Source organism: Spermophilus citellus (genome assembly GCF_964194105.1).
Source record: "Spermophilus citellus genome assembly, chromosome: 3".
Lineage (NCBI taxonomy): Eukaryota > Metazoa > Chordata > Mammalia > Rodentia > Sciuridae > Spermophilus > Spermophilus citellus.
The window spans coordinates 167,787,551-167,814,417 of NC_138184.1; the positions used below are offsets into that span (position 1 = coordinate 167,787,551).

Here is a 26,867-nt window from a genome sequence, read left to right on the forward strand (position 1 = left end):
GATTTCAGACATTCTTTCCTAGGAGAATCTCCAGAAGTGGTAATTTGTCTAATGCACCTTAGGAAATACATTTAAAAAATCTATTTAGTACAATTACAAACTTTGGAACCTCATTCCGATTTCTCAAATATAATAATTTGTATGGAACTGCAAATAAAATCTAACTTGGTGGGTATTTAATAAAAAGTCTTCACAGATAACCAGGTAGTTGTGTTACATATTGACATTGCTGGTTGAAGCTCTTATTTTTCTACAAGTAATTTGGAATAACATGAGAACATTGGAAATAGCATTTGATTTGATATGAAATCCACACCTACAAAACTTTTTTTTCCCTCATCTGGCATCAAAATGGTCAGTTCAAAATTACTTATGATTTTATTATGAGTATACAGTAATGCCCTTGTTTTTATATATTATCCTCCTTGGTAAACCATATGCTGTTCTTTCAAAATTATATAAATAGTAGTATTCCTTCTTTTCATTCAGATATTTTTTTTTCAGGGCTTTTGTTTTCGATAAAACAAGGAAACGATGCCTCTGGTTGCCTTTCAATAGCATGTCAAGTGGAGTAAAAAAAGAGTTCGGCCATGAGTTTGACCTCTATGAAAACAAAGGTAACTGACATTTTCCTAAATATTTCATAACAAAATAAAATATGAAATAACACATCTGTCACTTCCTGCCTCCCTGCTTTTCCCCACTGATGTTTCCATTATATGATGTTATTGCAGTTAATTCATCCATTAAGCCTGATGAAAGGAGTACCCTATTTTTAGAATATTTCCCCAGTTTTCTATAAACTAGATGTCCTCCTTCCTCTTTGGTGTTTTTGAAGGGGCATCCCTTAAAACTGGCATTCTTCCTATTCTCCTATTTTAGGAAGTAACTCCTTATCTTATTAGATTAAGTACCCTGTGTTGTGTTGAATTTTTAGCTTATAGACTTTTAATTTTAGGAACTTTGGATATCTAATCTATTATAGTGATAATCATTGATAAAAAATAAAATATGGAGATTCTGGACAAATAAATTGGATCTATACCTAATCATATAGTTTAAAAAATTTTTAAAAGAAGGTATAATTGGGCTGGGGATGTGGCTCAAGTGGTAGCGCGCTCGCCTGGCATGCGTGCGGCCCGGGTTCGATCCTCAGCACCACATACCAACAAAGATGTTGTGTCCGCCGAGAACTAAAAAATAAATATTAAAAAAAAAATTCTCTCTCTCTCTCTCTCTCTCTCCTCTCACTCTATCTTTAAAAAAAAAAAAGAAGGTATAATTAATTTGTACAAATAAAAAATGGTTTAAAGTATTTTTATATTTTTTTAAGTTGTAGATGGATACAATATCTTTATTTTATTTATTTAGATATGGTGCTGAGGATTGAACCCAGTGCCTCATAATTCTGAGGCAAGGGCTCTGCCAATGAGCCACAATCCCAGCCTCGTTTAAAACATTTTTAAAAAGGGATTTAGACTGTATTATTTCTTAATTTCTCTCTTCTGGTGGTCTGATATTGTACTCATGATACATTTACATTGTTCAAAAGCAGAATTATGTAAATTAAATAATAAAATATTAAATAAATATCAATTTACAAATCAAATCTCCCATCATAGAAAACAATAATTATGTATTATGCACATGAAAATAACTTTTATTTTAAAATTAGTGTTTTCAAAAAAACATGATGTGTCCTGTTAAATTTGGTTATTTGATACTATATATAGATTTTTCATGTTGATGGGTTAATGTTTAAATAAAATTAAAAGGAAATTGATGGTAGAAAATAAGGTAATCTTTCTACATATTCTAATAATTCTGCAAATCCATAAACAACTCATAATCTAACCTAAGAGCATTCGAATTCATTCTTTCTTTCAGTTTGTTAACAGCTATAGTACTATTATTTGATAGAAATATATAGCTTCTTAAAATTCAGCTTTCTTGTAATTTAGCAGCTTAAATATTAGAGAAAATATGGAAAATAGTAATAAAACTAATATAATTATCATATATATACATGTATATCACACAATTTTACCTAGTTAAAAAAAGAAATTAATTTTGTTATCTTAAACTTCTGAATTTAAAACAGAGTTTAAGAATCAATTTTTATTTTTAATATTTTCTTAAGACTATGCATGTGAGCAAATCACAATGGCCTGGCTACTTGAGAATATAGACTACTATTCTGTGTTAAGTATAGAGATTGATCTCTGTGGTTATCTATGTTTAATACACTCACAAAATTAAAGCTTCTTAATAGTCTTCCTATTTGTTTTAGATTATTCTGAAATATGTTATTTTGAAAACAGTAGAAGCTTTAGGAAAGACATATCTATGTTATTTGAAATAGTTTACCAGAGTTAATTTCTTACAGATTTAAATGGAATTTTATTTTTTTCTTCAATAAATACAGCATACAAAAACCCACACAATTTTAATAAGGTTAAAAAAAGACACATTTTTACAACATTTTCTTTTGCTTTTTCAATAGACTACATTAGGAACTGCATCATTGGTAAAGGAGGCAGCTACAAGGGAACAGTGTCTATCACCAAGAGTGGCATCAAGTGCCAGCCCTGGAATTCCATGATACCCCACGAACACAGGTAAGAACAGCATGAAGAAAAGAGGATGTGGCCTCTATCTTTTGCCTATTAACAATCTCACATTAGTCCATGTGAATGATTTTACAGTTCTATGAAAACTTGGTCAACATTGCTGAATTGTATGAAATCAAGACTTATGACTGATATTTACCAAAAGAATAACAAAGTTATATTAAAATGTGGCCTGAATTTTCTTACTTTAATGCTTAAATTTATTAATCTTGATGTTTGTGAACAAATAGTGAACATATATGTTATGAGGAAAAAAGATTTTTCCTCTTTTTGCCTTTGAGAAAACACTATATAGCTAAAGGGTTGATAGTGATAAATCAAAGTGTATCAGACTCTGACTTTATGGAGGCTAAGGGTACTTTAACCTTGGTGGATTCCAACTTTGCACATTAAAATCACCTATTGCAAGCCCTTGAAGAATCTTACCATGTGGAGAAACATAGCAGTTAAATCAATCCCTGGGGGGAATGGGATACCAGTGTGTTTTTGGCAGCTCCCCAGATGATTCCAAAGCACAACCAAAGCTGAGAAGCACACCTAATAGCTCATGCCTCAGAATTACTCCCTTCACTATTGTCTAAAAAAGGATAAAGAAAATTGGAAATTAAATGTCCACACTGAAGAGAATTGTGTTTATTATAACTGATGAGTACTACTTAAAGACTGGTAAACATAGTATTCATAGGCTCATTAAATTAAGAGATTTAATCATTGTGGAGGAAAAATATATGTATCTAATACCTACCAGAGAACTAAATATAGCCATGGTTTTGCAAATTTATTTCACAAATAATTTTAACAGGAAATGAAGTTGTTTTAAAACAACTCTCCTCTGGTTAGTAAATACATTGGATGATTCAGTTTCCAATGGCAAGTGCCTTGCTGAGCAGTTTACTGGTGTATCTCACACAGTCATGCAAACATTGTAGTGGGTTTTAGTTCTATTTTATATACATGGTGACACTATAGCATAAAGAACCTAGTGTATTTCTGTAAATAGTAAATAGTATAGTGATAAGCCCAATCAGGATCACTATGTAACCTGTGCTTGTAACAACTCTAGGGCACAAAATACTTGGCTTATCAGTAGGACACAGTCTGTGACACATTGTTGCAATACTAATGATGACTTGGCCTTGATGGATACACTTTTGATTTTATTCTGCTTTTTATTAGCATACGTTTGTGATATGGTTGATTTTGCTTTAGTAAACAGAGATTAGTTATTTGTCCCACATAGAAAGAAAGAGTTCTTTCTCAATAGGACCAAACCCTGATCTTCCCTAGTTTACACCACCTAGTTCAGTGTCCAAGCTGAACCGGTTGACAGTATTTTAATAATAGAACATCCAAATACAATTTTATTTTATTTTTTGGTGCTGGTGATTGAACCCAGGGCCTTGGGCATGCAAGGCAAGCACTCTACCAACTGAGCTATATTCCCAGCCCCATTAATATAAAACTATTTTTTCAAGTTAGTTTGTAACAGTTACATAGAAATATCTTGGAAACTATCTTTATGTTACAAAATGAGCAGTATAATTGACTTTTTCTTAAGGATCTGCATAATGAAGAAGACATTTTATTTAAATAGGTAGATCAAAGTGTTTCACAAACACAGAAATAGCATTTGAAATCAATCGTACCTTAGTCCAAGAGAGTGCATTGAACTGACATAGCAGAGGTCTTATTTCAATCCAGATTCTCTATGATTGTGATTCTTTGCTAGAGGAGTAAATGCGAAATATATCTCTCTGGGAAATGACTTCAAGTCTAATCAGCTATTTATCAAAGAACATTTCCTTGTGGTATAGAAGTTTATGGCTGAGGGGATATTGTAATATTAATCAAATTATTTTTTGTATCCAATGGGAGCAACATTTAATTTTAATCAATTAGCAGCTTATGGAATATCTGCTTGATAGCTTAATGCTTTTAAGTGTTAACTAAACACCAATTTTGTGGGAAATAGAAAAAGAACTATGTTTGTGTCTGAAGGAGTGATTTACTGTTGACTCCCTAAATTGAAATATTTTACAAGTGGCTTAATGAAAAGATGATGATAGATGATGAAATTAGTATAGAAGCTTAACCAGAAAATCAGGTGACCTGATATCTACATCTATATCCTTCATTAACCATCCAGCATTCATTAAGGAAGCAGATGATGGAATACATCAAGTTTCCTCTGAGCATAGTTTATATTAGAAGAAAAGAAAGGGAGGATAGCATCCAGAAGACCTAGTATATATTTCAAAATATATTTGGATATAACCCAATTTCAAATATTTCTTCTCTCCTAAAGCCTTGCTAACAGCAAGGACAGAGTACTAAAAATAGTACGTGTGTGACCAAAAGCTTATTACAGAGCCTACAGACCGGCACAGACCTTGTGTGAAATAGGCTTTTGTAAATATGTGTCACAAGAACACTCACAGGTGAAAAGGCAGGGCCAGCCTTCATCCCTTGACCAATTATGGGATGCTGAGGAAAGTCAGGCTAACCGTCTTGGGACACAAAAGAAAACCAGTTTGGGTAAAAGGTCAAATATACCAAAGAATGAAGAAAAGAGATGCCCCACACTGTCTTTTAACCTCAATGTTCTAAAGAGGCATCTGATATGGATTGATTCAGAATTGTGGCAAGAAGCCCAACTTTTCACTTTATGAAGTCTTTCGGAAAAATTTATTCAAATTTTGACCATATCTTGTTTTAATTTCTACTTTATCTATCTCTCTTCCTTTCTTCTTGTTTTTTTTCTCCATTAAATTATTGATTGACACATTCACTACTTAATAACTTCTCTTTGACTTTGCAAATCCACTAGAAAGATGCATATGTATTTCTCTCTCTCTCTCTCTCTCTCTCTCTCTCTCTCTCTGTGTGTGTGTGCATGCATGGATTTAAAAATTCTCTTTAAACTGTGGATATTGAATATGTGTGTATTGAATGTGTGCTAAAGCCACTAAACTTAATTTAAAAAGGACAGAAATGCAACATATAGTAGTTTTGCTCGTCCCATTTATCCTTTAAATGAAGAAATTAAAACAATAGATAAATTATTTAAGGACCATGTCATACACTAGTCAGGTGAAATATATGAGGCAACAATATGGTTTTGTGATAATAACTACTTATTCTTACCACTCTACTTTTTATATATTATAGAGTTTTGGTAGAATTTTCGTAAGTAAGTTTGACTTCATGAATATAAGAAAGCAAAAGTCAGTTTTGATTGTCAAAAAAAATGAGTATTATATAAATTTTCTATAACAATTTGAGGATAGGCCAAAAAATGAAAGAAAATAATTTCAGGGTGTCACAAACAAGAAAAGATAGACTAAAAAAATATTCTGGAATGATGGAGCTAAGACAATAAAAAAAGTTTTTTTTAAATTAATAACTGTTAGAAACCACTGTGAAATTATGATGAGCTTTAATTACGACCTAATGTTTTATTTTTATTTCTGCACACATCTAATGTTAGTGAAGTAAGGCTATAAACTATCTAAAGACACTTTGGAGTTGCATAGTGTTTATAATATTTAATTTGGTTCATTGAAAATGTTGACTCAATGATAAGTCCTTTAGAATAGGCTATTTCTTTTTGAGCACTAATTTATATTTTCAGAGGACTTGACTCTGGTGTATGTACATTCATGTCTAAATAAAATAATTTTATTGCAAAACATCGCTTGGTACCTGACCTAGGCCTGCATACATTCTGTGTCATAACATTAAAAAATGATTTTTTTTCTTTTTGATTGACACATAATGTCTGTGTGTTTATGGGATGAAACATGATGATGCATGTATATATTGGCTAATGACCAGCCAAAGGTAATTAGCATATCCATTTCATAATTAGAACTTTCACTGAGTAGGGAACACATTTGAATCTTATTTATTGAGAGATTGAAATCCTTGGACTTTAAGTACATGTGGAATTCTGAGATTCTGAGATCAGCAAAGCAGAAATAATTTTTTTTAGCAAATACACAATATAAAGGTGAAAATGAGAGATGATTTTCAAAAAAAAAACTTTTTACTGGTATAATCTACAGATGTATATTCCTTTATTAATGATTTTTCTGTGCAGCCTAGCAGACAAATGTATCATCATTGAGTCCAATTCCATGAGCAATACAAAAAGAATATATAGGCTTTGGCCTGTTCTGATGTGTTGGAATACTTTATTCTGGTAACAAAACTATCACAAAGGCACTAGAAATTTTAGGTGAAGGTAATGTACTGAAGTTACAGCACCCAATAGCTTACTATTAGAAGTTATATCTGGGAACAACAAGTCCCAGTTATAATCAATACTATAAAATTTTTGAAGAGAATAAGCAATTGTGTTCTTTATTATGACATCATAGTGACTACAAGGTTGAATGTGCTTAATCATAGGCTGCATTTCTCAACTATCAATTACTCCATCATCCTTTGAACATCTTAAAACAACCACATAAAGTTATAGGTTATGTTTGTACTCAGTGTGTACATAGTAAAACTAACAGGCTGGGAGAGGTTGCCTTTCTTGCTGAGTGTCACAGTTAGTAAGAGAAAGAGCTGACATTAGAGCCCAGATTTGATTCAGTTTTGTATTCTTTTTTCATGTTATTTCATCAATCTGTTTCTCAATTGTATAGAAGGGGGCGCTAGTCCTCAAAAGAAAAGCAGTGATCAGACAGCTAAGGACCTTGCATAAGCAGGGTAATGGTGAGATGTCGAAGATGATTGCAGTGATTTCTCAGTTCTCTCTTTGGTGGCCTTGCCCAAGCACTTGCTGTCTTCCAGTGGAGCTTCGGAATTGTATTTTTATGATACACCAATTACATGCTTGAGTATTTGCAGCTTAGAAAATCCAGATACTAATAATTCTTGATGTTGAATATGGAAGTTCAGTAAGGAAAACTTTAATAAAATTCAAGTATTTTATGAATATATGGAAATGACAGAATTTAAGATATATGAAAGTATACATAAGAGACTTAAGGGTTTCTTTACTTTCAGAAAAAGCTTACTATTAATTCATAAAATTAATAGGCCAAACATAAAGTTGCATGCTCTTATACTGTAATGATTATCATTTTAAAACTAGCTTTTTGCCTTCGAGCTATCGGGGTAAAGACCTACAGGAAAACTACTGTCGAAATCCTCGAGGGGAAGAAGGGGGACCATGGTGTTTCACAAGCAATCCAGAGGTACGCTACGAAGTCTGTGACATTCCTCAGTGTTCAGAAGGTAAATGAACCTGAATGCCGTGTGGGAACTCTATTCCCCTGTGTAGAACTGTAACTCACATTAAAGCTTAATAGGAGCAAATCAATTACAAATAAACATCTTGTTCGTTCAAATGCAACCATAGATAATTATTTGAGCATTCTTACACAATGTTTTACAATCTGATGATTACCAGATTACTGCACAATAATGGAGCAAGCTATCCATTTGAATTTAAATGTCAGCCTGAGATATCCCTTTGGGGAAAAAGTTAAAAGTGGGCTTACTTACCTGCTGTCTTAAGCTCACCTACCTCCAACTCTGCTTTCATGGATCACCTGAAAGGAGCTGAATGAAATTAGCTCTTTAGCAGTAATGGTAGGTTTGTTCATCCAGCATTGCTTCTGTCTAGATTTGGTCAAAGCTGCTCTGATGTGGTATGTCCAAGGTCTGCGTACCCAGAGGAGAATATAACAGGGGCTCAGTGGAATGAAAGTTTGAAACCCTTGTGTACATTTCATTTAATGAAAATGTGACTAGAACCAAATTGGACACAGACTGGGACTGAGTGCCACTCAGAATAGTATCTGAAGAGATGGAAGCAGTGGGCCCCAAATTTTCTTGAAGTCAGGTACCCTAAACCCATGTCTATATTGTTGTTTTTTTTTTTAACCAAATTCTCACAGCATAAAGAGTACTATTTTTACAATTTCAGTGGAAACTTGAGTGACTGACAAGATGGAATAATAACCATTTCAGTATTGTATGTGGTTTCAGTTTTCTTAGTCATTTGGCTACCAAATAGCTGGGTTTTTCAACTCTGTCAAAAATCTATAATTCTCCAAATCCAAATGAGATATGGATAAATTATTTTAAAAGTTCATTAGGATTTTGAAGTCCTTGGGGGAGGGGAAGGGACTGCTGGAATACTGACCAATTTTTATAATAAGATATTTTACCTGTTTATTAACCAAATATTTTTTTGAAAATATATCCTCCATGAGCATCCTTTTATATTAGGTTTATATATATCAAATAACAAGTAAAGGACATTGTTAGCTAATTGTCACAGAGAAGGCAAATGTGTTTTTTGTTATTAGTTAATTTATAATCCTTGACTTCATGTGGTGGAGCCAGTTTCATCTGTTTGTAAATTCTTACTTTTTATTCCATGTCATAATCTGTTCTATATAACTTCTTCATTGTTTTCTTTTCTTTTAAAAATAATAAACTTATCTGTGATAACATTGTGAACAAGTCTGTTTTGTATGAATAAGTTGTAATTAATATTTGTCTTAAATTTGCACATGGAAGAAAAAAAATCCTATTTTAGGGGAATCTCCACTGTCACAGAGATTGAAAAATCATTGGCAAGGAGTTTTGTTTATTTATCTAAAATTTTTTTGACCTGTTAAAGTGTTTTCAAAGGTAGGTCATTTGATCAAACTTTATACAGTTTAGCATGTATATTACCTGCCTAGTCCTGTGGGAATGAGATTTTCAACCCCTGGTTGATAAGAAAAACCTTTATCAGAATACACTGATGTAGATCTTGATGAAGAGGTGATGGAGAATAAAAGTGTTATAAAATAAGTAATTTTTAAACTCCTATTTTCAGTTACCCTTATTAGAATGTAATTCTGTAATATCCTTTAATAATTTGAGGTCATCCAACCTCCCCAGAAAAGGGCATTGCTCTTTTGTATTAAAGGTCCATCACGTTTTCAGTCACCCCCTCACTAACGGTTGCAGATATGCTCTTTCTGGAAACAATTAGAGGTCTGACAATGGAATAGCCTTCTTTCAGGGGAAATGAATCGACACCTGCCCTGTAGGCTAAACATATTTCAGGGAATGTGAACTGAATCATATATAAAATTCAAGCTTAAATTAAGCAATGTGTTAGTAGGATTTTAATGAAGAGGATTCAAAATAAGCAGCATTGTCAATACATTCAAAGAGAAAAAGAGCTATTTATAAAATGGGTAAAAAAATAGAAAAAAGAATGCAGATGTGATGTAAATGTCTACTAAATACATATATGATGGAGAAATCTCACAATCTGAAATGCTTAAATAGTATAATGGGTGGTCCATTTCTATCTATGGATATTAACTGGCAAGTATTAAAGATTATGAATTAGGTAGTAATCCTCATTTTGTATATTTAAAATTACAGAGGAAAAAATGGTAAACTTTTGGACTATTAAAAATATATAGAAGAGTATGTATATTTAGATTTTTTGTAATTATATTAAACTCTTGATTGAGTGATTGTCTGAAATTTGGCTAGAATTTTGGTTCATAAAATAATTATATGATATCTTGTTTGATATTATTTTCATACAGTTTAAAGCTGAAATATATTAATCACTCAAAAATAACTTCTTTTTCACATTTAGCATCTCTCACAAAGAAGGAGTAAGTTCAAAGAATCTATTGTATAACATGGTTACTAGGGTTAATAATAATGTGTTATATTCTTGAAAAACGAAGATTGAGTTTTAAATGTTCTTAGCACAAAAGCAATAACTGAGCTAAAACATATGTTAATTAATTGCTTTTAGTCCATCTACAATGTATACATGCTTTAAAACATCATAAGTGATAATATATATATATATATGTGTATATATATATATATATAATTTTATATGCCAACATAAGAAAAAACATTACACAATTATGTAAAGAAAATACTACCAATAAATGCATAATTTAAAAGTATAGAAGGTTGAGGTACATAAAATTCCATTTATTGTTTTAGTATTTGGGATTTAAAATGCTCATCAGTCACTGGAACAAATGTCATATTTAGTGATTGTCATGTACTCAATTAAATATATTTTAAATAAATCTTAATCATTATTTTTAAAATACTTTAAAATCCCAAACAACACTAAAATAACTTTATGTGTATAATTTCATATCCCATGTGGAAAAAACCTTAAGAAATAGACTTAAATAAAACAATTTTCTGTAAGTGTGAATTTGTGAAACTATTCATATTTTAATCATTCAGTTTTGCTGAAGAAATTGCATGTATGGATTTTTCTGAGGGAGTACATTTACTGGAATAAAATAAACAGTGACTCAAAATAGATCCAGATACTTTGAATAATTGTTTTACTCTAAAAACTCACAACACATGAGGTTTTATGATTAAGGAAAACAGTACACAATTTTTCTTGGGTTGGTATGATGATAAAGATGTTAAATTAATCCTGATTATATTACAATTTATGTGTAGTTTTTATAGTTTTCTACTATTATTTAGGTCAGAACCATTCTTAGACTATTGAACTGAAGAATAGTTTATGTGATCTAGGATAGTACTTTGCTTTTATCTTTATTTTTTAAGGGGAAGAACTTTCTGGAATGATTAAATAATGAACTGGCAGTGACAGACAGGGTCCAAGGACAATCCTCAACCCCCTTGCACCATTGCATAATTCATACTTTCACCTGTTTGCTTGGGTATGTGGACTTGGTTTCCACCTATACTGTTTTGATTGTGAGCTGTGAAAACTTATAAGATTCTTAGAATTTGCAAAGGTTGAAAACTAAGTTCAGAATTTTGGCCTTCTTGAGTAATTTTTTTTTATTAACCTGAGAGTTTAATTCAATAGTAAAAAAAGGCAAATTTTCTGGTTACTTACCTAGTATAAGTTGACCAATCTAGTTGCTCTCCCATGGCCTTTTTTCTCTATCCTCCAATAGGTGAGAATTCAACAGGAGGGTAACCTACTCTTCTAAAGAATAAGGCAGAAGCTAATGGAGATAATTTTGAATAAGGGAAGAATATTGACTTCCTAAATTATCAGTTTATCTTAAAATATGGCCAGTTAGACTTTTTCAGAAACGTGTAAAAGTATATAGAACAAAAGGAAAATTGGGACAATGGAAAGAACTGTAGACTGTGTGGGTCAGAAGACCTGTGTTCCAGACACAGGGTTGACATTTTATATTTTAGGTAAGTCTCTTAAAATTTGAGTTGTATTTTCTTCATTGTAGCAATCAAAGGATATCTTACATGTTAGCAGTATATAATAAGTAATCAAAATGATGCATATTTTAGCATCTCAGTTCTATCATAGGACACATTTAATTGCTACTCTTACAACTTTCATTGCCTTCCAAAATCTAATTATTTTTGCTAACTTGTATTTATTATTTTTTATCTCATTGGGCCAATAACCACAGCCATAACTCTCTGTTCACTTTATTACAAACAGAACATACTAGTTCATGTTTTCATACCATTTTATTGCAATTTTTCCTTTATTCCTTATCCAGCTCTCATCTATCTTTCAAGATCCAAGTAAAATTCAGTCTCTCTTAAAAATCCAATGCCACCGAAGACTTAGAACTTTAGAAGAGATCACAGTATCTACAAAATTGCTACTTAAAATGAGGGCCCAAGTACCAGCAGCATTAGCATCCCCTGATAGCTTATTATTAATGCCCAATCCAGAATCACTGAGTTAGAGTTTCCTTTTTAACAATATTTGAAGGATATTTTTATGCACATTAATGTTTGGAGAAGAATTGACCTACCACACTCATTCTAGAAAATAGTCATCTTATGGAATCATCTGTTTAATTTGTGTAGCTACCTTTTCCTAAGACCAATAAAATTCAACAAGTCTGAGAAGAGTGTTTTATAATAATGTTCATAGTATTGCTTCCCAGAAAATAACTCTATTGTCTCTCATTAGAAGGATATATACTATTACAAAATGCAGTTGCTGAAGGAAATATAATAGATATATTCTGATTCTTGAGTGTTATTGAAGAGTAGAAATTAGACATTTGGATGCTTACCTTTATGAATGACCATAGCTATCCTACTTTTTAATTCAGTACAAAGGAGCAAACAACTATGATAAATGCTTCATCCTTTTCATTGAAGATATCAAATCATGAATTCTTTTTTTTAAGGGGCACCAAATAAATCTACAGTCCATTCAAATGAAAAGCTGAAATGTGATGATGTATAACCTATTCTGAGCATTTCAATGAGGAATTGACTTTGGCTAACCTGAGCATCCTTGTCAATATGCTCTTGAACCCCTTTGATTTACTTATTGAGTGTATTCTGGGGAATCACAGTATCAAATGAGGGGAAGCTGAATAGATCCCTTGTCTTAGTTTGTGAATTAACCTGCATGAAAAGAAGTAAATGGATCAAGTCAATAGATAGATCATGTGTTTCAGAAAGTTAATAGTTAATGTCCTTCTATGTTGTAAAAATGAGAGGTTCAAAAGTGATGGTTCTAATATTATATTCCAAATTACTACCAATATCCATTAGGCTAGATTCCAGTGGATAAAACTAAACATTGATATCTTTCCCCACTTCAACTAAAGTTAGATGATCAGTAATCACAAGATACAAATGATGTGTCTGGGGAAATTTGCCGGATTCGTAGGAGAGCCAAGCAATGATTTATTTTGCAGGATGCGTGCCTTGCTACAAATCAACCTTCTGTTTGTGAAGTCTCATTTTCAGCTAGTTGATGTGATTCAGAGTTTTCATTGTGACCTAAGAGACCAGCCAGAAGAGAACAATTAATTAACCTCACAAAATCATCAGTAAGATCCTGCATAATTAGATCAGCTTATACATTTTAAAAAGAGTGGGTACAAGGAGTTCAATAGCAGGTCATTTTCTATCCTGTGCTGGATAAGAATGTGAGCTTGCCCAGCCAACATAACATGGATGTTCACTAACAGAAAAGATCTGTGACTTCTTTCTTTCTTTCTTTCTTTCTCTTTCTTTGTTCTTTCTAATCTGTGTCCTTTGAATTGCACCCAATTTCTGTCTGCAACTGGTTCCTTAAATACATTGGTTCCTGATTATTGAATTAACCATAAGAAAATACCATGTACTCATTTTGAATGGTGCAATTACTATATGTGTATTTGAAGGGTGAGTTGAGAGAGGAACACTATTGTGCTAAAAATAGAGACACCAAGATCCTTGCATTTTAGACCAAAAAAGAGAAAAATTTCCAATTGTCCATCTTATATTTTTGGTCTCTTTGTATTGACATACAATTGGACAGTTACTGAAAAATTTTACAGTTAGCATCCTGGCCCTCAGGTGAATCTGTATGAGACTAACATACTTAAACTATATAATGAGTTCCATAGCATGTATTTTATGCCACTATTTATGGACATTAGTCCCTAATTTAAAATTAGGGTGGTTTGTAGGGTTGTCTAAAAATTTGTTTGCTGAGAAATTGATTTGCTGTTCTTTAAATGAAACAGTGGTGTTCTTGAGTTTGCTGTCAGAAACAATTAACATGCCATACTTTAATTTTATTAGTTGAATGCATGACCTGCAATGGGGAAAGCTATCGAGGTCCCATGGATCATACAGAATCAGGCAAGATTTGTCAGCGCTGGGATCATCAGACACCACACCGACACAAATTCTTGCCCGAAAGGTAAAATACCAATGAATCTTGCTTCCCACGAATCTCTGTATAAACTGTTATTTGTTTCATGATAAGATTCCATGAAAACTCTTTGTATGATGTTTTAATGATGGGGCTTGAACATACTTCAGAACTCCCTGAACATATGGTCTTTTTCTGAAAGTGTTGTTGAAGCTGAATATTTGGGAGAGGTGTCTTTTGGGGAAAAAGGATTTATGATGAGGTATATGAGAATATTAGGTATGCTTTTTATTGGTCTTGACTGACTAGTTGAGTCTCTAAAATCAAGAAGGTTTTGGACACAAGACTATATAGTCAGGTACAAAGTAGAAGCAATAACAGAGCTTTCTTTAGCAAAAAGAAAGAAAAAAAGAAAAAAGAAAGACAAAAGACAGAGCCACTTCAGTGATGACCACTTTGATAGGCGCAAACCATGAAAGCACTAATTACTCCTAAATGCAAGCAAATATCCTTCCAGAGCTGCATCTTCAGAGACTTACATTCTGTGGGTCATATGAGTGACACCTGAACTTAGGAGATGTCTCTAAAAAGTGAATGAAAACTAGTGCCAATAATGCATTAGCTGTTTTATCCTGATGTATTTAAAAATGGCGGACAGGGCCAGCTTTTTCCAGGAGAAGGTTTTGAACTTATAGTTGAAAACAACAACAGATTATGTCTTTTGCTAGTTCATTTCACATGAAATGAAGTGGAAAAAACAAAAGAAAAGAAAAATAAATTCTTTATTTTTACTAGAAAGAATAAATATATAAATATTGCAAAGAAAAAGCATCCCTACCTTCCTTTGGAAATTGTTACAAGGTATTTTTACTCTCTTCTTCTATTTTTTTTTTTTTTGTAGTGATTGTTGTTAGTTTTTGCCTCGTTCTTTTAAATGAAATTAAAACTCTTGATTTTTTTTTTAAATGCATGTCTTTTCTTTTAAGTTAGAGCAGAAGGGATGTGGTAGCAATTAAAATCAGGTTACCAATTCAGGACTCTGTTAATTTAAAGGGAGGTGGGATGTGGAGAAAGTGGTGTGATGGAGTTTGTCTCTTGCCCTGGTGGAGTTGAGGGCATGACCTAGAACAGCTCCATTTTAAAACTGAGCTATCATTAGTAACAGAGCAATTGAAACCAAACTTCCAATTGAACTTTAAGCCCTAGAGGAGGACCTGTTTTCTTAATGAGCATTCTATATGCGGTCATGTTTTTTGCAGTCTGTTTCTTAATTGGGCTGTATGAGAAAGGGATTCAGTTGGAATCCGAATTGGTGGACAGGTATACCAAATGGATCTAACTTATTAGCACAGAGGATGATACTCTATTCTTAGTGGAATATGCAGGTAGATTCAATTGTTAATGATCAGCAGTCCCTATAAAGCAAAAGATGAAAAACTGGAACTTTCCCTAGCTAGTATTATCCAAACTAAGTAGAAAGTTATCTTGTGAGCTGAAGGCTAGGTGTGTTCCCAGGCAGATTTACGTGACACTTTTCTCGGTGTGGTTTGCAGATACCCCGACAAGGGCTTTGATGATAATTATTGCCGCAACCCTGATGGCAAGCCGAGGCCGTGGTGCTATACTCTTGACCCTGACACCCCTTGGGAGTACTGTGCAATTAAAATGTGTGGTAAGTTAGGGTCAAATTTATTGCTTCCTTTTCCTCTCACAGACTGGATCTAAGCAGGCGATTATTAGTGAGACAGGTTAACAAGTATTTGACTTGATGCAGGTTTTAATATTTTAAGAATGTGTTATATACTCCTACCCAATCTTTTGAATTTTCAAAGAGTTGTTATTTTGGAAGGGGTTCATACATAAATGCACACATATATTTAAAAAAAAGTATTTGTACATATGGTAAAAATGTAAACATTCTAATGTTATCAAGAAAACAACAACAACAACAAAAATAGTGGAGAAAAAGACCAGGGAATATGCAGAACATTGTAAAGTCACTGGGATACTAAAAGTTGGAACTTTGATTCTTACCTTCTAGTCCTGGATCCTGGATCCTTTCCCTCCCTTTTCTCCCCAGAGACAGGAACATTAGTTGTCCACTGGCTGTGATCCTTTTGGTGAATGACAAAGGTGGCAATGAGGAAAGCTGAGTTTAACTGCAGAAATTTATCCAGCTCTCCTGAATTTATGCCCAAAACTTAGTTTTCCTAGCCTTCCTGTCCCTTTAACTTTAGATATGTAGTCCTCTCTTTCATGGCTAACTCCCATGTTTTTGATCTTTGAAATTATACTGGAGACTAATTAGATATAGACTTATTTTTTGTTTGTTTGTTTTCACGAATAGAGCTCTTATCTTTTCAACTAGAACCTAAAAGCTTTAAGATCAATAGAGCTGTATAAATGTATTAAGATGTGATAATGCTTAAGTTGGCATGATAACATTGCATATAGGCATCATATAGAGAGATAAATATCAGCAACACAAGGTCAGGGACCATAAGTAACACAGTTATGAGAACATGGACAGATATTTGCATATTTCCCTGTAGCAGCCTGATGTGGTTAGTATTCTGAAGAAACGTAACTCAATATCATTCGCGCTATTGTGCTGTCAAGGTGAATCTCTCTTTAGCACTACTAATAAATGGAAATGTTTTGGGCAACTCATAAAGACCACAGAAAGGCGATGTGCATGGCATATGTGAAATAGCTGCAGAATCTGAAAACCTCTCAGAATGAAACAAAATGTTCCAGGGAAACCGAATCATCTGTTTTGTCCTTAAAAAAAAAAAAAAAAAAAGATGACTTGGTGACAGTGTTGCTCTGTATAGATCGAGTTCATTCCACTCATTGACTTGTTTAATCATATTAGTTTTTCTGTCATTCTGAGTCAGTTAGGTTCAATAAACCAGCTGTCCCCCCCCACCTCTCTCTCTCTGTGTGTGTGTGTATGTGTGTGTGTGTGTGTGTGTGTATGTGTTTGGTACTCTTATAACTCTTGTATATAATAAGATAAGAATACACACACATGTTCACATGCATGTTCACCCTATAGCATGATTGTATTAACAAAGATGTCCATATTGCCCTTCTCTTTGGTTCTCAATGAATCCTTCAGATATTTTTTAAAAGAAATTGGGAAATAAAAAAAGAAAATGAATCTGACACTTCCTAAATATTAAATAAGTTTCTTTTCTGTCTAAAGGGGAATTGGTGAATTATGTAAGTAACATGTAATAATTCTGATGGCTGTGTTAAGTAGAGTGTGGTGCTTTTAGGATGTTACTTCTAATAAAATAATATTAGGATTTGTGAGCCAAACCTATGTCTTCCAAATTAAAGTAATATTCTGAGCTTTGAAAATGTTTAAAGATTTATTTATTGAAGGACAACTTTTAGTTTAAGAATTATTTGATGGCTCATTTAGAGATTGGAAAGGCTATTATTAAAATATTAAAATAAACTTGACATTCTAGAAATTCTGAGAGATAAGTTTTTTAAAAGTATTATAATTACACATAGTTTGGGGGTTCATTTTGCTAAATTATACATTTGATCATAATACTCATTCTCCCCATTTCTGCTTCTCCTCCTTCCCATTATTTGCTCTCTTCTACTGATCTTCCTTTCACTCCTTTATTGATTTATTTTGCTTCATAATTTCTACATATACATAAAGGTGAAATTACCTTTGATACATTTATATATACATATAACATGATTTTGTTAAATTTGTTCCATTGTTTCTTTCCCTTTCCCATCCATCCTCCCTCCCTCTTGTTCTCCCACTTCTACTCCACTGATCTTCCCTCTAACTTTAGGATGTTCAATTTCCTCCCCTTTTGTTCTTTCCCTACTGTGCTCTGGCTTCCACAAAAGCAAGAAAACATTTGACGCTTGATTTTCTGAGTTTGGCTTATTATACTTAGTATGATTTTCTCCATTTCCATCCATCCATTTATCAGCAAATGCAAATATTTCATTCTTCTTTATGCCTGTGTAAAACTCCATTGTGTGTGTGTGTGTGTGTACATGTGTGTGTGTGTGTGTGTGTATACATGCCATATTTACTTGATCTGCTCATCTACTGATGGGCATCTGAGTTGATTCTATAATTTGGCTACTGTGAATTGTGCTACTATAAACATTGTAGTGGCTGTATCATTATAGCATGCTGATTTTAGTTCTTTTGGATGAATATTGAGGGGTGGGATAAATGAGTCATATGGTGGTTCCATTCTTGTTTTTTTTAAGTAGGAGAGAGAACATTTTATGAATAGTTTTTCAAATGTTTTGGCTTGCATATGTAATAAATCCTCTAGTACAAAACTGAGAAATTTGGTGGTGGTTTCAATCATGTGTTAGATTTATGTAGTGATAAATTACCAAAAGCTTAAGAGTCTTAAAACAACTTAGCTTTATTATAATATTGCATTTATGGGTCTGGCATTCAGTGACAACTCAAGTGGATTCTCTGTTCAGGTCTTGCAAGGTCAAAATCAAGGTGTTTACTGGACATGTGAGCCCATCTAAGACTCAGCATCTCATTTCAAGTTCACTGATTTTTGGCACAATTCAGCCTCTTGTGGATGTAAGGATGCACAAAGCCTGTACTCTCTAGAAACTTCCCAACATTCCCTGACACGTGACCCTTTCTGCAATATGTCAGTTTACTTCTTCAAGGCAAAAAGGATATTATCTCCAGTGCCTTGGGCTTCTGACCTCTATAAACTCTTTTTCCCCCAAAAAGCTCACCTGATTAGGTTAGGCTCACATAGTTTAGTATCCCTTTTGATTAATGTAAAAATCAATTTATAGCAACTATAATTATACATGCAAAATTTCTTCACCTGTGTTGGTGTAAATAAATCTAATGATGAGTCTCCTTGTATTTAGTCTTTTGGTATTCACAAATATCATCCACACTCAAGGGGAGGTGATTACACAGAACACACATGCCAGTGGGTGGGGATCTTGGGGACCAATTGTAACAGACAATTGGTTATCTGATTGCAACTGATTATTTTGTATTATTAAATTCTTGAAACAACATTCAGGTTGTCACTTAGTCTGGACTAGCTAAACTCATTCTGGGTTTTCAATATGTTTGAAGAAAATAATAGAGTTGCTAATTATTTCACTTTTTCTCTTGAAAGTTGAAGAGGGGTTTTAAAACTTTTGACTCATAATTTGTTACCATTTATTTTAAAAATAAGGTGATTTTATTTACAAAAAGGGTGCTTCACATTGAGTGTCAGTAATTCTTATTTTGATTCTACAAAATGGTTGTGAATAGTAAAGAATAGGTAGAATTTTTTGCCTCATGGTATTTAAGATATGGCAACTATCTTAAATAATTGGTAGGTTGGGTAGGTTGTAGGGTAACAACAGAAACTGGAAGATGATTAGAAAATCTAAATTGACAGGGCAGGATCCAAGAGTAGCCAAAAAGTTGCCATGAGAAACACTGAGAATAAGTAGGAGGAGTGGTCACATCTGACTTATGGTGTAGAATTGTGGTCCTCAAATTGATGTATGTGAAACCCAGGGAACAAAAGACTCTTCCAAGGGTTTGTGGTGTGGACCTATGATGTAGCTTTTTCATCTACATATGAATTATTTCCCAAAGTCCTCAGCATGAGATGCATGTGCTCCTCAGAAGTTTTGAAAGTTCAACACCTGTTTTCCCATCCATATTGCGCTTTCCTGCTTTACTGGATAAAGCGAGAGTTCTCATTCCTCTCAAATTCTACTATAGTACATTGCCCTGGGTTATAAAAATATTAGGGACTAAAACAGATATCTTTGAAAATACATTAAATATATATTTGTGCTGTTTGTCATTATGAATCACTAATAGTTGTATAACTCTATCCACTTGAATCTACAAATATGCACATATGTGCTTTTGTGGTGTGTGTGTGTGTGTGTGTGTGTGTGTGTGTGTGTATGCATAGGCATGCATTTATCTCTTAGAAATGTGTGGTCAAAGGAAATTCTAAAGTTTACTTGCAATATATGAAAATCTTTCAGAGCACTAAGATGAAGAGAGGAATGAAAGACTCTCTAGCATAAAATACACAAAATAAAGGTCAATAAGAAATAGAGTACAAATTAAGGCAGTCAGCAGTAAGAAAAATGAGAAGAGGAAGGATATGAACAGTACTAAAGAGGTAGAATGTAGAAGATATAATGGCAAATTAGATATAATGGGAAATGAATAAGGAAGGAGAATAATTTAAAATATTTTCCAAGTTATTGGATAGATGCATGTATTAGAGACATTGTTTTGAGGGGAAATGTAATGTTTAATTGTGCTTATATTGAGATGGGGTGCTTGGCATCTGTGTACATAGAACATCGAGATTCACTTTTCTCTGTGAGGTTATAGAATGTGAAAAGTAAACAGTGACAGCAAGAACCTTGTGCAGGGGACCCTCGCAAGAACATAAAGAACATGGAGAGGGTGGTTTGTCCCTTTCTGCAGAGCACCCATTCAATCAGTATTTGCTGAGCAGTCATTACAGATCAAACAATTTTCTAGACCTTTGGGATATAGAAATGTACAAAAGGGACCAAGGGCTATAAGAAAATTGGAATTTCAGAACTTTAACAAGAACTAGTAAAGAAAAGCTGACACAATCTTGATAATGAGATAGTCATACCTTTCATAATCCAAGTTTGAATATTGCTCTTGATTGCTTTTCTGCAGACTGAACAACAAATTTGTTCCCATCACTTTGCTTCTGAGCTTCTTATAATCACTGAAATTGCTATCTTTTTAAAAGATATTTATTTTTTAGTTGTAGTTGGACACAACACCTTTATTTCACTTGATTATTTTTTTATGTGGTTCTGAGGATCGAACCCAGGGTCTCGCACATGCGAGGCAAGTGCTCTACTGTTGAGCCACAACCCCAGCCCCTGAAATTGCTATCTTACAACCACTGAAGGATGAATGTTGCTCATTGTCTGCATGTGTGTCCCAAGGTGCATTGCCACAGGCTTCTTAGTTTTCCTTCTTGCTAGATTCCTGAAAAGGGGATATCGACCCAAATTTCAGCAGGCCACAAATATTTCAGCTATATAAAACTTTTAACAGGGTTCTGAGAAGATGAAATTTTAAGATATTGCAAACACAACAAATTTAAACTCCTCTATGGTTCTTGGAATACTGATTTTCTTATGGTTTTCCCCTCTAATTAGTACATATTCCAAATAGCTGTTTGTTGACAACTTTTAAGGGAGAAATAGTATTTGTGGAGAATAATTATGTTTTTCTGAAGTGAACTATAATAGGTCGCTGGCAATTGAAGAGCTCCCTTGTGATTGATGTCTCTTAGAAAATTTCATTTATTTAAAAAAATTATTTCAGACACTTCTTCGATTGAAGTTACCTGTATACTGTTTAACATTATTGGGAACCCAAATTGATTATATGACTCAATAGTTAATATGTTAGAAGTTGAAATGGAAACAAAAAATATTAATTTATTAACCGTGACATTGTAAGTTTTTTGCAAATCCAGAATCTTTGTAAATTTCTTAATGTCATCTTTAATTGAAGACTCCTGGGTATCTTAACATTTGCTTTTGCCTTCAGTCTTTCAGTCTTTTGGGATAGCACAAATCACATGATACCTGGAAACTCTACTGTATAAAGGACAAATGACTTCTTAACATTATTATAGAGATAGTTTTGATCTCTTAGGCCCCTGAAAGGATTTGGGAAGCTCAAGTGTCCCTAAACTCTCTGGGAACAGCTTTATGCTAGGTATGAGACCTAGTAATGCTACTATGGTCCCCTTAGAGCACACAAATCAGGAAACACCTGTTGACTGCTTCAATTCTTCACCATCTCCCCTTATCAGCAATTGTCAGGTTGGAAACTTTTGTCATTACCTTCTTCTCTGATTTTATTCAATAATCCTAAAGTAGGTCTTCTCTGCTGTTTAAACTCTCTTTGGCATGATTGGTACCACCATTTATCTTGCTTAAAAACCAAAAGCCTAGAATAATACTAGATGTAGCTCTTTCACCTTCAATCCATCACCAAGAGCTGCCAATTTCTTCTTTTATGTAAGTACCCTGCAAAAATGGCTATTTCAGGTCATTACTGTCTCCTTTATGCAGGAGAGTATTAGTTTTCATTGTGGATATTTGAACAGTCGTCTGAGTTGACTTATCTCTATATCTTCTGTTTTCCCCTCCCATCCCTTCTCCACACTGAAAAGAGAGTGATATTTTAAAAATCTGATGCTAGTATTCCTCATTCTTAGCACACACCGCACAAACATACATGACTACGAAAGACACTTCAGTGATTTCCTTTGATTCCAGGTAAAAGACAAAACTTTGATGGCTCTCCCACATCTCTAATCTACAGATGGCCTCATGTACCATCACCTTTCTCTCTGTGCTCTCTTGCTTTGTTTCTAGCCACAATGGTTTTATTCCAATAACTTATATTTTTCATGATCTCATTATAGTTTCTTTACCCTTGCTATCCCTTCTGCCTTGAAAAATTTTGTCTCCCTTCCTCACCTACTATACAGCTACTTATTATTTAAAGTTTACCTTACCTATCATTTCTTCCATTATTGGATTTTATGTTTTATTTGTCAAAAGACCTTTATTTTTACTTATTTATATGCAGTGCTAAGAATTGAACCCAGTGCCTCACACATACTAGGCAAGCACTCTATCACTGAGCTACAATCCCAGCCCCATTATTGGAATTTTTAATTCAACTACCTGACTTGGTCAAACCCATTGTTTTATATTCATAATAATATAAACCTCTCCCATTTACTGCTCAGAGCCTTGATTTTAAATTTATTTTTATTTTATCTTTTTTAGATTTTTTTTTTTTTTTTTTTTTTTTGGCTAACAGACCTCACCACCAAAAATTTTAAGCTGCAACAGAGAACAAGTGTGTCCATTTTTTTTTCTTTTTTTTTTGGTCTTCTGGTGTGTATCAAATTGCCTCAGGCATCACGGGAGTTCAATAAATATTTATTGAATGAATGAATGCTACTTTCCTGGAGGTTTTTCATTTTTAAAAATTTTATGGTATTTCTTTTGAAATTCTTGATTTTCTTACAGAAAAATGAAAGGAAGATTTGCTTCAAACTTTTCTCCCCTTGCCTTAACTCATCTTAGGTTTTATGCTTTCCTGGGCTAGTTATTCATTTGCTACTTGTTGTCTTGATGAACTTTTATTTTTAACCACCAAAAATAGACAAGTCTTATTTTACCTCTCTTTGTTTCTTCTCCTTCCTTTTTTTTTTTTTAAATGTTTCAGACACTTAGGTATCCAGAGCAATTTTAGAGGTATGTCCTAGGCAGAACTTTTATAGCAAAGGTTTTTATTGGAGGCATTGCTGATTTGTATCAGCCATTGGCTGATTTGTATTTCTCTGAAGTTGAAATATTGAGCCTAGTCCTAATGTGATTATATTTTGATATTGGAATGTTAAGAGGAAATTAGTGTTAAATATAATTATAAGGATGGGCCCTAACTTGGTAGGATTTATATGGCCTTATACTGAAGGAAAAGATATTTCTCTGATTCTTCATCATGTAAGGACAAGGAAAGACAGAAATAGAGCTGAAAACGAGGATCCAGTTGACTAGCACCTTGGTGTTAGACTTCCCCGTCTCCAAAAACGTGAGAAAATAGATAACTGTTGCCTGAACTACCAAGCCTGTGGTACTTTGCCATGGCAGCATGAGCACATTCCTCTAGGTTTGTTGCCATTGTTAATAAATAAGAAAATTTCTCTTAGTAAGAATGAATTTCAGCCTCATTTAAAGAGAATATTGTTATCTTTCAAAATTCAGTGTTTATGTATATTAGCTAAATAATTATAACAAACTACTTTCCTTCTTAGAGAAAGCTGATTATTTCATTGAGTTTTATTAATTAATCCAAGGTCAGAATAGAGATTTGTAGAAAATCATATAGCCTCTGAGTCAGGAAGAAATAATACTATCAACACCCTTTCTCAAGGGAAAAATCTTTTACTTGGATGTCTTTTCCAAGTCATCTTCTAAGGAATAAGATTATAGAATTGAAGACCTTTCATGAAAGTCTGTCTCCTGAGCATTTTATAGCAGAAAAGACTTGGACACAGTCCAGGGAAAAGTTTCAGATATGAATCCCGGCTTCACATGGAAAGCAAACGTGCAAGCAATTTGAGGTTTGTATATTGGAGGTCTTTACTACTTTCCCATGTCAATTTTAAAACAAAAAAGCTCTTTAAATTTACTCTTAGCCTGATCCTGCCCTTTGTGGCCCAAAGAGCACAAGAACTGTTGATGGGAGAGTGGCTTATATATCCTTTACTTGCTCTCCAGGGACTATCACAAAGCAAATCCTGTACTTTTCAGTAGCTGGGAGTAAGAAGCAGTGACTTGGATTGAACACCTCCAAGAGATAAGAGATAGTCAGGTATTTGTTCACTGGACTGTGAAGTAACTTGCTCTTAGCTATAGAAAAAAGAATAGCAGCAGCTTATCTCCATTTGGGAAATCTGAATTTTCTTTTATCAGAGTTGGGATGTGGGGAAGGACTGTAAGAGTAAGGATTTACTTATATCCCTTATAAAACTTATTGAACCCTGGGTGAGGCTCTTTGTAACATACATGTGCACTTGTTCTCTCAAGCTGCCATTCACAGATGCCATCAGGGCCACATGGCCTCTTTGCGAGGCCTTGGCCAGTCCTTCACAGAGAAAACTGATTAGATTTATTGTTTGTGATCTTTCTACTGATTTCTGTCTCTGCAGGGTAGCGCGTGTCCCAAGAATTAGATAATAGTTAAGGCTCTTTATCTACTTTATATACATATTCAAACTTTTAAAATCCCTTCAAATATGATAGTAATCAAATAATATAACATTCATATCAGCAAAGCAAAGTATTCTAAGAGGCAACCATTGTATTTGTTCATTTACTAACAGGACAGTGAAAAATTTCAATAGCAAATGTTGTTTTCCTTAAAATATTTCCAGACAGAAAACTTCATGTCAATCATCAAAGGAAAACATTTCTTCACTCATGGGCCATGGAGGATCATATAAATATCTTCACATCTGCTTCCAAAGCATGGCCACCACTGACACCCCTGGCATAATATTTTATCTGTGAGGAACTCTCAGAAGAGTTCCTGATATTTTCAGTGTGAACTTGATAGAAATACTTGGAAAAATATTTGTGAATATGGGGATGCTGCATTTGAAAACATGTTGCTTCATCTCAACTTGATTAACTTCATCTGATGTTTGGAGAAGTTTCTGTACTTCTTTAACACTTAGTTTGGCCACTAGAGACTCTTTAAAACCCTCCCTTGTTCATGTCTCATGTTAAAAGATTAAGTGCAAAGGAATGCCTTTCCCAATATTTAACAGCCCTCACCAAATCAATTATCCTGAAATATTTGTTTTGCTTTTGCACCACGTTTTGATATTTATACAGTAGGATAGCAGAAGGAATCTATTTCACTGCAGTTAAGGAATAATTCATTTTATTTGGATAGTAAGTATGTGAGCAGCAAAGATCAAACATTTATATCATGGTTAAATGGTCTATGGAGAAATCATTCACCATGGTCCTCATTAGATAGTATTTATTAAATAGCTTCATGAAGTCTCATCATAACTTTTATTTATCAAAGATTTAGTAAACTATATAAACTAATATTGTACTTGTAATTATACTAATATATCTTTATTCACCTATATTATTTATCCTACACATTGTCACTAGACTTATGGAATTTTTCTTTATGAAGTTGTTTCTAACAGCTAAATGTTCAAATGAGATGAATATAGAAAACATTGATTCCAGCAGGTACTTTGTTCTTATAAATACTGACTGAATAATACAAGTTCGTGGTCAAAATCATGAGAAAATATTTTCAATGAATTAAAACACAAGAAAAAAAATAGAAGTTAGCTGGGCTAGGTGGCACATACCTGTAATCCCAGAGGCTTGGAGTCTGAGGCTTGAGAATAGCAAGTTCAAAGCCCGCCTCAGCAACTTAGTGAGGCCCTAAGCAACTTAGTGAGACCCTATCTCAAAATAAAAATAAAAATAAAAAAGGGCTGGGCATGTTGCTCAGTGGTTTGGCGCCCCTAGGTTTAATCCCCAGTATAAAAAATAATAATAATACATGTGTGTGTATAATACATATATATTACATGTGCATATAAAGGTATCAAATACTTTTAAAATAAGATGAAAAATAATACTGTTAGACTTTATTACATCTTGATGAAGTTTTCTTACATCTTGATGAGAGTTAATGGAAATTTATTTTACTTGGTATAATATTGTCTTGCAATTCATATGCAGTAATCCTTAGTATTGTGTAATTTTGGAAATTCCAAAAAAATTTATTTTCTACTTCCAAATTAGAATATGTCAAATAATTAGAATTCTTTCATCTGAATAGAAAATGCATCTTTGTATTTAACCTTGTTTACATACTTTGTTCTTTTTAGGGAATATGTGGTGAGTCTTTATGTTAAAGGCTTTAAAATATGTTAATGAAAGCTTAGAAAAAAAGTCAGCATAATGTCTCAAGTGATGAAGATTTT

General features: G+C 33.3%; 1 protein-coding gene across 2 annotated transcripts in view; it reads left to right on the forward strand.

Moving 5' to 3' along the window:
• Window positions 1-26,867, forward strand: part of HGF (hepatocyte growth factor) — a 75,349-nt gene that overhangs the window by 10,738 nt on the left and 37,744 nt on the right. Inside the window, exons 4-8 of one of the 2 annotated variants that reach the window (XM_081286481.1) lie at window positions 505-617; window positions 2,504-2,618; window positions 7,735-7,877; window positions 14,190-14,310; window positions 15,816-15,934. In XM_081286481.1, coding sequence (XP_081142607.1) covers window positions 505-617; window positions 2,504-2,618; window positions 7,735-7,877; window positions 14,190-14,310; window positions 15,816-15,934 — 611 coding nt within the window. The remainder of the gene's footprint in view (window positions 1-504; window positions 618-2,503; window positions 2,619-7,734; window positions 7,878-14,189; window positions 14,311-15,815; window positions 15,935-26,867) is intronic. The other variant, XM_081286482.1, reaches the window with a different exon arrangement.